The 14,235-nt window shown below is 42.1% G+C and overlaps 1 protein-coding gene across 1 annotated transcript in view; it reads right to left on the reverse strand.

The window, feature by feature from the left end:
- Positions 1-14,235, reverse strand: part of LOC124788215 (protein phosphatase 1 regulatory subunit 16A) — an 80,720-nt gene that overhangs the window by 22,039 nt on the left and 44,446 nt on the right. The window contains exon 6 of the mRNA XM_047255394.1: positions 12,723-12,848. Within this exon, the coding sequence (XP_047111350.1) occupies positions 12,723-12,848 (126 nt within the window). The remainder of the gene's footprint in view (positions 1-12,722; positions 12,849-14,235) is intronic.

Consider the following 14,235-nt stretch of genomic DNA (forward strand, 5'->3'; position numbering starts at 1 on the left):
TTATTTAAATACACAGAGAGTTGGTTATGCCAAATGTCAGATGATGAGTTTTAGATGGAAACTAGAACATGCAACAGTCAAAAACAATTCTCTAACTAATAAACAATGGAAAGCAACAATGGAATGCAACAACTACTCTACCCATAGCACACTAGCATCATAGAATTCAGTGCTTCTGGCAGCTGATGCAGATGCACTTTTACAGCGTTAAAAAATTATGCTTGAAAACCACACAAACTGCACTACACTGTAGTGCCACTTCCATCTGCTACATCAGCCCTCACAGGGAAAGCAGAGCAGTGTCCAAAAACCTTGTAGGGAAATGGACTCATTGACCTGATTGTGTCGTGTGTCCAGGAGGTTTCTCTGTGTTGACGGTTGTCGGAACCGGCAGTGACGAAGCAGTGGGAACTGGGTCGGGACTGTACTGTGTTGTCCTCGTTGGAATTTCTTCTTCAAAGAGGTAGCAGGTTTCATGTGGTCCAATGTCACAGTAGTGGTTTTGCCATTAAATTTAACAATGAAGGTGTGATTTCCTTGTGCAAAACTTTACGCGTTCATGAGTAAGGCGATAGTAACGGGGGTTTGAAGCCATCAGAGCATGGCGTTATAAGTGTGCACTTGTGAATGTCTTGATGTACATACATAGCCCCAGTCCTATAACTGGATGGTTGCCAGGGCCGGATGTGGGAGATATGTTCTCTCAATGGACAAATAAAATGACGAGTGAAGTTGGGTAGCTGCAAGGACTGTGGATCCCCAAACTCCCCTGGTAGGCATAACATTTCACAGCACACAAGTTCGGCAGCTGAAGCATCCAAATTCAGCTTGTAAGTGTTCCTCAGATCAAGCAAACCAATTGGCAGGGCTGTTCTCCAACTTGCATCATGGTACATCAAGGACTGCTTTCAGTGATACATGTCAGCATTGTATCATCCCACTGCTGGTGGGGTGCTAGCTTACTGTTCTATGATGCACAGTACCACAATACTTAGTCAACTGTGCAAACAGGTTGCACTGAATTCGATAGCACTCAGATTTTTGGGGAAAATTTAAGTGTATATTGAAAGGAGAGGGAAATCGGAAATGGGGTGGTGTATTTATGGCAGTATACAAGAAACTCAAATCCACTGAGACAGAAATTGAAGCTGCATGTGCAATTTGTTTGGTCAAGACTCAGTATCAGAGGTGGGCATAAAATGGCAATCAGATACTTCTATCGCCCACCAGACTAATCCCCTAATGTAATCAAAAACTTTAGAGAGAGACCCTCAGTTCACTTGTATATAAGTTCCCCAATAACACTGTAATCATTGTTGGAGACTTTAATCATCCAACAATCAACTGGGAAAATTACACTTTTGTTAGGCATAATAAGACATCCTGTGAAACAGTAACAAATGTCTTCTCTGAAAACTACCTAGAACAGATAGATCAGAACCCTGCTCATGACAGAAATATATTGGATCTAATGGCAACAAATAGACCTGACCTCTTTGAGGGTGTCCATGTCGGAACGGATATCAGTGGCAAAACAAGCAGAAAGATATGTACGTTCAGCAAGTTCGATAAAAAAATCATTAGTGTCATCTCTCAATGAGGAACCTGAAACTTTCATCACAGGGCAGGAGCATGCAGAGCAGTGGTTCCAATCTTTCTGAGACCATTATCCCTTAGAGCAATCACATATTACCTAGTACCCCCTCCCCATCCCCACTGCTCACCCACCTCCACCACTATCAACAACCAACATAAGCACCTAACTAATCTTCCTTTAAACAGTTCCATATCTAAATGACGAAATATAAATGATATTCAGTGTTTGTAGCTGTTTCATTAAACCATGAACTAATTAGTCAATAAGACAATTGGTACTTCTTATTTATAACACCACTATTTTATAGAATACTGAAGGAATTTTCAGTGCATTGCAATTGCTACCTACAACTCCATCTCGGAAAAGAAAGCTACTAGTCCACATTGAGGGTAGACACTTGTTATAAAACTTGCTTGCTGTGCACTACATCTCTCCCTAGCAACACTTGCTTCACTCACACCATCCTGCAACCCCATTTAAAACCAAACAAATTAAAATTCATGTGCTAAACTTACTGCACTTTGTGCCTGAAGATCACCACTAATAATAATAATAATAATAATAATACTGTGTAAGCACTACAGCAGTGAAGTGGATAGTGCTTCCTTTTCAGTCTGGCTTTATCTGGCTTGATGTTCATCTATTTAAGCCTTGGAAGCAAAGGCGGTGGTTTTTTCTGCTCCATCTGAATACTTGAGAGACAATACCATATGAAGATGCACTAATTTAGTTTCCTCGATAAATTTTTTCTTGGGCTTAAAAAATGCAACTCTTGTTGCTTGGTCTATGTATACTGTCTTCTTTTAGTTTTGAGTTGATTCAACAGTCCGAAAATTACAACAAACCCTTTGATGAATTATTTGTTGTAATTTACTTGTCCAGTGAAAGATTCATGTTCCTGAATATTCTTTGCATGAGGCAGCTTTTTCACTGCTTCCACACTTGCTTCAGATGGTTGGGTTCCACCTGCAACAATGATGTGACCTAGGTATTCTACTTTGTTTTTAAAGGATTCACATTTCTTTCTATTACATCTGAGTCAATTTCCTTCCATTCATGTGAAAAACATGCCCATATTCTTCACAAGCTCATCCACATTTGTGGCTGTGACAATTATATTGTTCAAGTAATTGGCAAATCCAGGTTTGGTACTTGTGATTTGTTCCACAAACTGAGGGTACACTGCAACAACACTTGCTATACCAAGTGGTAACCTCTGGTATTCCAACAGTCCAATTGGAGTATAGACAGCTGTCATTATCTTGGATTCTTTGACCAGCTCCAACTGGATATATGCATTTGATAAGTCTATTTCTGTGAACAATTGCCAATCTGATTTTCTGAAAGAGCTCCTCAATGCCTTGGAATTGGGTACTGATCTATTTTCAGCTGCAGATATACAGTCAATATGAAATCTCCGCATTTCCTTGCCAATTCATTTGGTTCTGATGCAGTCACAACTCGTGCAGCCCATTCGCTGGGCTTCCAGATTGTGTCTTTGGTCAATTTTTCAATTTCTTATTTAATGTTATCCATCACAGCAAACTGTAATTGTCTGGACCTGAAAAAATTTTGGTGTGTCTCTCGACTTTAATTTCAGGACTGCTTTGTAGCTCTTTCCCGTGCCTAAGCCAGGCTACAAAAGAGATTCATGATCCTGCCATAGTTGCTTCTTGGCTTTTATTTTGATCCACCATGTTTGCAATCATTGACTTATTTTCACCAATATTGAAACTGAAGGTACCAAACCAGTTCATGTCAAAGAGACTGGCTGTTTTTTATGAGTTGACCGTCTTCAATGGATACATTTTGGTTGTTCCATTGTAATTTACCACTTCAATAATTTTTCCCTTTAAGTTAATCTGGGCTTGAATGAATGTTTTCAGTGTTGAACTTGAACTGAAGTATCTGCTGATCCCAACTATTCATAAGCATCCAGGTTTAGTGAGCAAGCTGTACCAGTATCCAAAAGGTTTTTCACTGTACAGCCATTGATTTCCAGCAATATATAAATTTTTCTTGCATCTTCACTACTGCTGATTTCATTACAGCTAACTTCTTCAGCTGATACAGCTTCATTCTGTGTTTCACTGGTCCATTAGTTTGAATGTTGATGCTTCTTGGCAGTGAAAGAATTCCCTGCACGGAGGTGGTGGATATGTGGCCTGTATTCTAGCACATATTGCACACCACATTTCTGAATATGCTATCATACTTCGGCCAAGACTTATGTTTATCCCGATTAGGGTTCATTTCTTTTGAAGAGTTTCCTGATTATGACCTCCTCTATTCGTAGTGGCAGGTCACTTGAAAAACTTCCAGTGACACTCCTGTATTTTCACACTTGTTTGTTTTCACAGTTCAATAAACAGCTTCGTATGCTTCATCAATTTTCGAAACATCATCAAGTGAAGAACTGGTGTATTGCAGAGCTGCATTTCACATGGTATTATGAGGGGTATGCAGTATAATGACAACTGTGATTGATCTGCCAGTATAAGTAATCCCTTGGCAGAGTCATGTTCAAATATGAAAGTGCATCTCTTGCACCACCACGCAAATCAGTCATCCACTCTGAGTATGTCTGCATAGGTTTATTTTTTGTTTTAAAATGGGCTGATGATTCTTTAACCAGTTTGGTATATTTTCCTTACTGACATCATTTTCTCAAAAGAGTTTTGTCAGCAGGCCGAACATATCATTGACGGCCCATGACAGGACATACACCTGTTTCTGGCCGTGATTAGTTAACAGGTGTGCCTCAAAATTTTGATCTAGATGGCCCATATGTGTGTCCCTTCATTCCTTTCTTCTTTCTAATGTGGGAAATGCTGGAGCACTTTATTTTTGATCTAACAATGTAATGCTGCATTTTTTTCAGCAGTTTTTACAAACCATGTCATTATTTTGATGCTTCCTGTCATCGTTCCAAAAACTACTGCTCTTGGAGCATCAACATCTTAATCAGTTCCATGAGTTTTGCCATTGCTCTTCTGGATCATCATAATGATTCTTTGAATTCTCATTGCCAGGTAATATGTTATTTGGTTAGACGCTGCATAAAGTAATTCTTAAAATAGCTGGTACATAAAAATACAAAACACCAAGCAGAAATCTTGTACAATAATAGTTTAACATACATGAATGTAACACATAAACAACTGAACACAGAACTGAATTATGGCACTTCTATATACGCATGAAAATTCTATTAAAATGTAGAAATGTTCAAACATAAAAGTCAGTAAAGTTAATACGAATCTTTCACAGTGTCAGGGCAAAAAGTAGATGGGTTGGATAAACTTTTTGGGGCCTCAGGGAGAAAAGCTAATGTTAACCTTACTAAAGGATGATGAACACCACGCCTTTGGCCCTCAATCAAGCCTTTCTGCAGGAGGTGTCCTGGGATGGATGGTGGAGTGGGGACTACTTTCTATCTTTATTTGGTTTTAACTCCCTCAATATCTAATTTTCTTTTCCTTGTATCATAGGTATCATGGTAGTTTATTAACTTTCTCTGCCTTTTGCAAATCTCTTACACTACTGGCCATTAAAATTGCTACACCACGAAGATGACGTACTACAGACGCGAAATTTAACCGACAGGAAGAAGATGCTGTCATATGCAAATGATTAGATTTTCAGAGCATTCACACAAGGTTGGCGCCAGTGGCGACACCTACAACGTGCTGACAAGAGGAAAGTTTCCAACCAATTTCTCATACACAAACAGCAGTTGACCGGCGTTGCCTGGTGAAACATTGTTGTGATGCCTTGTGTAAGGAGAAGAAATGCGAACCATCACTTTCCGACTTTGATAAAGGTCGGATTGTAGCCTAGCGCGATTGCGGTGTATCGTGTCGCGACACTGCCACTCTCTTTGGTCAAGATCCAATGACTGTTAGCAGAATATGGAATCGGTGGGTTCAGAAGGGTAATATGGAACGCCGTGCTGGATCCCAACGGCCTCGTATCATTATCAGTCGAGATAACAGGCATCTTATCTGCATGGCTGTAACGGATCGTGCAGCCAAGTCTTGATCCCTGAGTCAACAGATGGGGACCTTTGTAGGACAACAACCATCTGCACGAACAGTTCGACGGCATTTGCAGCAGCATGGACTATCATGAACCTGGGTGCACGAATGGCAAAACATGATCTTTTCGGATGAATCCAGGTTCTGCTTACAGCATCATCATGGTCACATCTGTGTTTGGCGACATCGCGGTGAACGCATGTTGAAGGCGTGTATTCGTCATCCCCATACTGGCGTATCAGCCGGCATGATGGTATGGGGTGCCATTGGTTACACGTCTCGGTCACCTCTTGTTCACCTTGACGGCACTTTGAACAGTAGACGTTACATTTCAGATGTGTTACAACCTGTGGTTCTACCCTTCATTCGATCCCTGCAAAACCCTACATTTCAGCAGGATAATGCACGACCGCATGTCGCAGGTCCTGTACGGGCCTTTCTGCATAAAGAAAAAGTTCGACTGCTGCCCTGGCCACCACATTCTCCAGATCTCTCACCAACTGAAAACGTCTGCTCAATGGTGACCGAGCAACTGGCTCGTCACAATACGCCAGTCATTACTCTTGATGAACTGTGGTATCGTGTTGAAGCTGCATGGGCAGCTGTACCTGTACACGCCATCCCAGCTCTGTTTGACTCAATGCCCAGGCGTATCAAGGCCTTTATTACGGCCAGAGATGGTTGTTCAGGGCACTGATTTCTCAGGATCTATGCATCCAAATTGTGAAAACGTAATCACATGTCAGTTCTAGTATAATATATTTGTCCAATGAATACCCGTTTATCATCTGCATTTCTTCTTGGTTTAGCAATTTTAATGGCCAGTAGTGTATGTAGCTATTCCAATTTTCATGAATCAACTGACTCCCGAATCGTTGTAATTTATTATATATTATAGATTTACTGTCCTACACTCATACTCTCTGCTGGAAATATCACTTTGCCATGAAGAAAAATGATCCTAATCCTGCCCTGCCTGGAACAGTTCCATCCTCCGTCGCAGTGGGACCCACCTCCTCTTCCTCAAAATCACCCTCTCCAAACCTTCCAGGAATTTCTGACTTCCAGCCTTGCATCTCAATCCTTCTTAAAAAAACCTTAATCCTACTCCCAACATCACAACTGCTGAAGCCCAGGCTATCCGTGATCTGAAGGCTGACCGAGCCATCGTCATTCTTCCGGCGGACAAGGGTTCCACGACCATGGTGCTTGATCGTCGGGAGTATGTGGCTGAGGGACTGCGTCAGCTTTCAGACAACACCACATACAAAGTTTGCCAAGGTAACCCCATTCCCGATGTCCAGGCGGAGCTTCAAGGAATCCTCAGAACCTTAGGCCCCCTTCAAAACCTTTCACCTGACTCCATCAACCTCCTGACCCCACCCCTACCTTCTATCTTCTTCCTAAAATTCACAAACCCAATCATCCCGGCCGCCCCATTGTAGCTAGTTACCAAGCCCCCACAGAATGTATCTCTGCCTACGTAGATCAACACCTTCAACTCATTACATGCAGTCTCCCATCCTTCATCAAAGACACCAAACACTTTCTCGAACGCCTGGAATCCTTACCCAATGTGTTACCCCCGGAAACCATCCTTGTAACCATTGATGCCACTTCCTAATACACAAATATTCCGCACGTCCAGGGCCTCGCTGCGATGAAGCACTTCCTTTCACGCCAATCATCTGCCACCCTACCAAGAACCTCTTTCCTCATCACCTTAGCCAGCTTCATCCTGACCCACAACCTCTTCACTTTTGAAGGCCAGACATACCAACAACTAAAGGGAACAGCCATGGGTACCAGAATGGCCCCCTCGTACGCCAACCTATTCATGGGTCGCTTAGAGGAAGCCTTCTTGGTTACCCAGGCTTGCCAACCCAAAGTTTGGTACAGATTTATTGATGACATCTTCATGATCTGGACTCACAGTGAAGAAGAACTCCAGAATTTCCTCTCCAACCTCAACTCCTTTGGTTCCATCAGATTCACCTGGTCCTACTCCAAATCCCATGCCACTTTCCTTGACGTTGACCACCACCTGTCCAATGGCCAGCTTCACACGTCCGTCCACATCAAACCCACCAACAAGCAACAGTACCTCCATTATGACAGCTGCCACCCATTCCACATCAAGCGGTCCCTTCCCTACAGCCTAGGTCTTCGTGGCAAACGAATCTGCTCCAGTCCTGAATCCCTGAACCATTACACCAACAACCTGACAACAGCTTTCGCATCCCGGAACTACCCTTCTGACCTGGTACAGAAGCAAATAACCAGAGCCACTTCCTCATCCCCTCAAACCCAGATTCCCCCACAGAAGAACCACAAAAGTGCCCCACTTGTGACAGGATACTCTCCGGGACTGGATCAGACTCTGAATGTGGCTCTCCAGCAGGGATACGACTTCCTCAAATCCTGCCCTGAAATGAGATCCATCCTTCATGAAATCCTCCCCACTCCACCAAGTGTGTCTTTCCGCAGTCCACCTAACCTTCGTAACCTGTTAGTTCATCCCTATGAAATCCCCAAACCACCTCCCCTACCCTCTGGCTCCTATCCTTGTAACCGCCCCCGGTGTAAAACCTGTCCCATGCACCCTCCTACCACCACCTACTCCAGTCCTGTAACCCAGAAGGTGTACACGATCAAAGGCAGAGCCACATGTGAAAGCACCAACTGACCTGCCTACACTGTGATGCATTCTATGTGGGAATGGCAAGCAACAAACTGTCCATTCGCATGAATGGACACAGGCAGACAGTGTTTGTTGGTAATGAGGATCACCCTGTGGCTAAACATGCCTTGGTGCACGGCCAGCACATCTTGGCACAGTGTTACACCGTCCGGGTTATCTGGATACTTCCCACCAACACCAACCTATCCGAACTCCGGAGATGGGAACTTGCTCTTCAATATATCCTCTCTTCCCGTTACACACCAGGCCTCAATCTCCGCTAATGTCAAGTTGCCGCCACTCACACCTCACCTGTCATTCATCATCATCTTTGCCTCTGCACTTCCACCTCGACTGACATCTCTGTCCAAACTCTTTGTCTTTAAATATGTCTGCTTGTGTCTGTATATGTGTGAATGAATGTGTGTGTGTGTGCGCGAGTGTATACCTAAAGGTCTTTAAATATGTCTGCTTGTGTCTGTATATGTGTGGACGAATATGTGTGTGTGTGCGCGCGAGTGTATACCCGTCCTTTTTTCCCCCTAAGGTAAGTCTTTCCGCTCCCGGGATTGGAATGACTCCTTACCCTCTCCCTTAAAACCCACTTCCTTTCATCTTTCCCTCTCCTTCCCTCTTTCCTGATGAGGCAACAGTTTGTTGCGAAAGCTTGAATTTTGTGTGTATGTATGTCTGTGTCTGTTTGTGTCTCTATCGACCTGCCACCGCTTTCGTATGGTAAGTCACATCATCTTTGTTTTTAAATATATTTTTCCCGCGTGGAATGTTTCCCTCTATTATATATATATATGTTGTTGTTGTTGTGGTCTTCAGTCCTGAGACTGGTTTGATGCAGCTCTCCATGCTACTCTATCCTGTGCAAGCTTTTTCATCTCCCAGTACCTACTGCAACCTACATCCTCCTGAATCTGCTTAGTGTATTCATCTCTTGGTCTCCCTATACGATTTTTACCCTCCACGCTGCCCTCCAATACTAAATTGGTGATCCCTTGATGCCTCAGAACATGTCCTACCAACCGATCCCTTCTTCTGGTCAAGTTGTGCCACAAACTTCTCTCCTCCCCAATCCTATTCAATACCTCCTCATTAGTTATGTGATCTACCCATCTAATCTTCAGCATTCTTCTGTAGCACCACATTTCGAAAGCTTCTATTCTCTTCTTGTCCAAACTATTTATTGTCCATGTTTCACTTCCATACATGGCTACACTCCATACGAATACTTTCAGAAATGACTTCCTGACACTTAAATCAATACTGGATGTTAACAAATTTCTCTTCTTCAGAAACGCTTTCCTTGCCATTGCCAGCCTACATTTTATATCCTCTCTACTTCGACCATCATCAGTTATTTTGCTCCCCAAATAGCAAAACTCCTTTACTACTTTAAGTGCCTCATTTCCTAATCTAATTCCCTCAGCATCACCCGACTTAATTAGACTACATTCCATTATCCTTGTTTTGCTTTTGTTGATGTTCATCTTATATCCTCCTTTCAAGACACTGTCCATTCCATTCAACTGCTCTTCCAAGTCCTTTGCTGTCTCTGACAGAATTACAATGTCATCGGCGAACCTCAAAGTTTTTATTTCTTCTCCATGAATTTTAATACCTACCCCGAATTTTTCTTTTGTTTCCTTTACTGCTTGCTCAATATACAGATTGAACAACATCGGGGAGAGGCTACAACCCTGTCTTACTCCCTTCCCAACCACTGCTTCCCTTTCATGTCCCTCGACTCTTATAACTGCCATCTGGTTTCTGTACAAATTGTAAATAGCCTTTCGCTCCCTGTATTTTACCCCTGCCACCTTTAGAATTTGAAAGAGAGTATTCCAGTCAACATTGTCAAAAGCTTTCTCTAAGTCTACAAATGCTAGAAACGTAGGTTTGCCTTTCCTTAATCTTTCTTCTAAGATAAGTCGTAAGGTCAGTATTGCCTCACGTGTTCCAGTGTTTCTACGGAATCCAAACTGATCTTCCCCGAGGTTGGTTTCTACTAGTTTTTCCATTCGTCTGTAAAGAATTCGTGTTAGTATTTTGCAGCTGTGACTTATTAAGCTGATAGTTCGGTAATTTTCACATCTGTCAACACCTGCTTTCTTTGGGATTGGAATTATTATATTCTTCTTGAAGTCTGAGGGTATTTCGCCTGTTTCATACATCTTGCTCACCAGATGGTAGAGTTTTGTCATGACTGGCTCTCCCACGGCCGTCAGTAGTTCCAATGGAATATTGTCTACTCCGGGGGCCTTGTTTCGACTCAGGTCTTTCAGTGCTCTGTCAAACTCTTCACGCAGTATCGTATCTCCCATTTCATCTTCATCTACATCCTCTTCCATTTCCATAATATTGTCCTCAAGTACATCGCCCTTGTATAGACCCTCTATATACTCCTTCCACCTTTCTGCTTTCCCTTCTTTGCTTAGAACTGGGTTTCCATCTGAGCTCTTGATATTCATACAAGTCGTTCTCTTATCTCCAAAGGTCTCTTTTAATTCTCCTGTAGGCGGTATCTATCTTACCCCTAGTGAGATAGGCCTCTACATCCTTACATTTGTCCTCTAGCCATCCCTGCTTAGCCATTTTGCACTTCCTGTCGATCTCATTTTTGAGACGTTTGTATTCCTTTTTGCCTGTTTCACTTACTGCATTTTTATATTTTCTCCTTTCATCAATTAAATTCAATATTTCTTCTGTTACCCAAGGATTTCTACTAGCCCTCGTCTTTTTACCTACTTGATCCTCTGCTGCCTTCACTACTTCATCCCTCAAAGCTACCCATTCTTCTTCTACTGTATTTATTTCCCCCATTCCTGTCAATTGCTCCCTTATGCTCTCCCTGAAACTCTGTACAACCTCTGGTTCTTTTAGTTTATCCAGGTCCCATCTCCTTAAATTCCCACCTTTTTGCAGTTTCTTCAGTTTTAATCTACAGGTCATAACCAATAGATTGTGGTCAGAGTCCACATCTGCCCCTGGAAATGTCTTACAATTTAAAACCTGGTTCCTAAATCTCTGTCTTACCATTATATGATCTATCTGATACCTTTTAGTATCTCCAGGGTTCTTCCATGTATACAACCTTCTTTCATGATTCTTAAACCAAGTGTTAGTTATGATTATGTTATTCTCTGTGCAAAATTCTACCAGGCGGCTTCCTCTTTCATTTCTGTCCCCCAATCCATATTCACCTACTATGTTTCCCTCTCTCCCTTTTCCTACACTCGAATTCCAGTCACCCATGACTATTAAATTTTCGTCTCCCTTCACAATCTGAATAATTTCTTTTATTTCATCATACATTTCTTCAATTTCTTCGTCATCTGCAGAGCTAGTTGGCATATAAACTTGTACTACCGTAGTAGGTGTGGGCTTCGTGTCTATCTTGGCCACAATAATGCGTTCACTATGCTGTTTGTAGTAGCTTACCCGCATTCCTATTTTCCTATTCATTATTAAACCTACTCCTGCATTACCCCTATTTGATTTTGTGTTCATAACCCTGTAGTCACCTGACCAGAAGTCTTGTTCCTCCTGCCACCGAACTTCACTAATTCCCACTATATCTAACGTCAACCTATCCATTTCCCTTTTTAAATTTTCTAACCTACCTGCCCGATTAAGGGATCTGACATTCCACGCTCCGATCCGTAGAATGCCAGTTTTCTTTCTCCTGATAACGACATCCTCTTGAGTAGTCCCCGCCCGGAGATCCGAATGGGGGACTATTTTACCTCCGGAATATTTTACCCAAGAGGACGCCATCATCATGTAATCATACAGTAAAGCTGCATGCCCTCGGGAAAAATTACGGCTGTAGTTTCCCCTTGCTTTCAGCCGTTCGCAGTACCAGCACAGCAAGGCCGTTTTGGTTATTGTTACAAGGCCAGATCAGTCTATCATCCAGACTGTCGCCCTTGCAACTACTGAAAAGGCTGCTGCCCCTCTTCAGGAACCACACGTTTGTCTGGCCTCTCAACAGATACCCCTCCGTTGTGGTTGCACCTACGGTACGGCTATCTGTATCGCTGAGGCACGCAAGCCTCCCCACCAACGGCAAGGTCCATGGTTCATGGGGGATATATATATATAATTTTTCCCACGTGGAATGTTTCCTTCCATTATATATATATATATATATATATAAAAAAAACCACACACACACACACACACACACACACACACACACACACACACACACACACACATTGCTGCCCCCCCCCCCCCCCCGCCCGCCCCCCACACACACACATACACGTATGTTAGGAGACATGCATTCAGAGTCAACAGGAATTAGTAAATTAGTATAGAGTGAAATTCAACAATGTACACGTGACATATAATGTTCTAATTAAGTACCCAACACCACTTGTCAGGAGGAACTTACATGACCCCAGCAGGCTGCTGCATGGACAGGCTGCCACCCATCACTGTCTCTGACTTCTGTTGAAACATGTTGATCTAGGAGATATTCCACCACTCTTAGATATCCATTGGCCGCAGCAATGTGTAGCTGTAACAAAAGTTTCTCTGTCTATAAAACAAAAATCTCTGTAAAGTAGTTCTATATTAAACATTTATTTGAAAGGCAATGTCAATAAAGATTAAAAACAGACATGCAAAATTTAGTATCTGAAAGTAACGTAGACAACCTGCCAAGCCTTACCAGGGTGTATACGTGGACAAGGAAAAAAAATTCCCGGTTAAAAATACACTTTCTCCTGGGTGAAAACACACTTTTTACGTGTTAAGTGACAGTATACTTTTCCTCGGAACTGTAAAATTTATCAATTTATAGAGATTGCAAAGTGCTTTTGTAAGCTAGTCGTAGTTCATGTCACGTGACCTCACCACCCGATACAGCGGATATTCAAAGCAAAGGACACGTCATGTCGTCAGCCAATAGCGTTATCACTGTTAAGTAGCGCGTACACACAAACAGGAAAAGTTAATGGTTTAAATTAATATACATAGTGTTGCTACAAGAAAAGCAAAGCTTTCACATACAATATTGATATCAACGATTAATAAGCAGCAAGAGAAGCTTAACTTTCACGTATAACGTTGATCTTCTATGCGCGTGTTACACTTTAAGATACATCACACAAATGTGCCAGTAAAATTTTTAATAACGGGCTTGAAATTTTTCTAAATGGTCATCCTCAAAGAGTTGATTTTTAAAAGAGAGTCAAACGCTCTGTGATTAAAGAAATTCACTGCACATAGTTCATCTTGGGTAAAAGGAAGTTTACTTTGAAAGTAACACTTTTCAGGCAATCATTCGCAATATTTTCCCACAACCTGTTAGAAAAAGGTTCGTTTCAGCAGTTGCAAGAGACGTCACACCGCTTGTGCAGCTACAATGGCGTAAGAAGCCCGTATGATCGTACATGTAAAACATTAAAAGATCTTACGTTACGTCATAAAAGAAACAAGACATCAGAGGATATTCCAAGAGCATCGGAATTTCGTGAACCATAACAACATGCATAATTCGGTTTGAAGTGCACATTCATACGTCCAGATTCAGTTGTAAATTTTCTTGGAATACCAGTACTGTATTATTTCGTTTTTGGTTCTTTATTATGGCATAATGCCATACTTGCAAGAAGACGAAAATATGCTCTTTTGAAATGCAGAGAACAGTTGAAACTAGCCAATAGTGTGGAATTAAGCATTTCGTTACAAATAAATTGACTGCCTCAGTGGAAAAGATGAATAAAAACCACTTTTCTTTAGCAAACAGGCAAAAATAACTTCATTTTGTGCAAGGTGATTAATGCCTGACTGAAGTTGCCGCCCGGGGCAGATACCCCGATTCGCTCCTAGTGAATATGGCAGCTTGCGCGCGACAGTAAAATTTTTCCGAATAGCATCTTGATCTTACTGCTACTGCTTAT

The sequence above is a fragment of the Schistocerca piceifrons genome, chromosome 3, assembly GCF_021461385.2.
Source record: "Schistocerca piceifrons isolate TAMUIC-IGC-003096 chromosome 3, iqSchPice1.1, whole genome shotgun sequence".
Classification (NCBI taxonomy): domain Eukaryota; kingdom Metazoa; phylum Arthropoda; class Insecta; order Orthoptera; family Acrididae; genus Schistocerca; species Schistocerca piceifrons.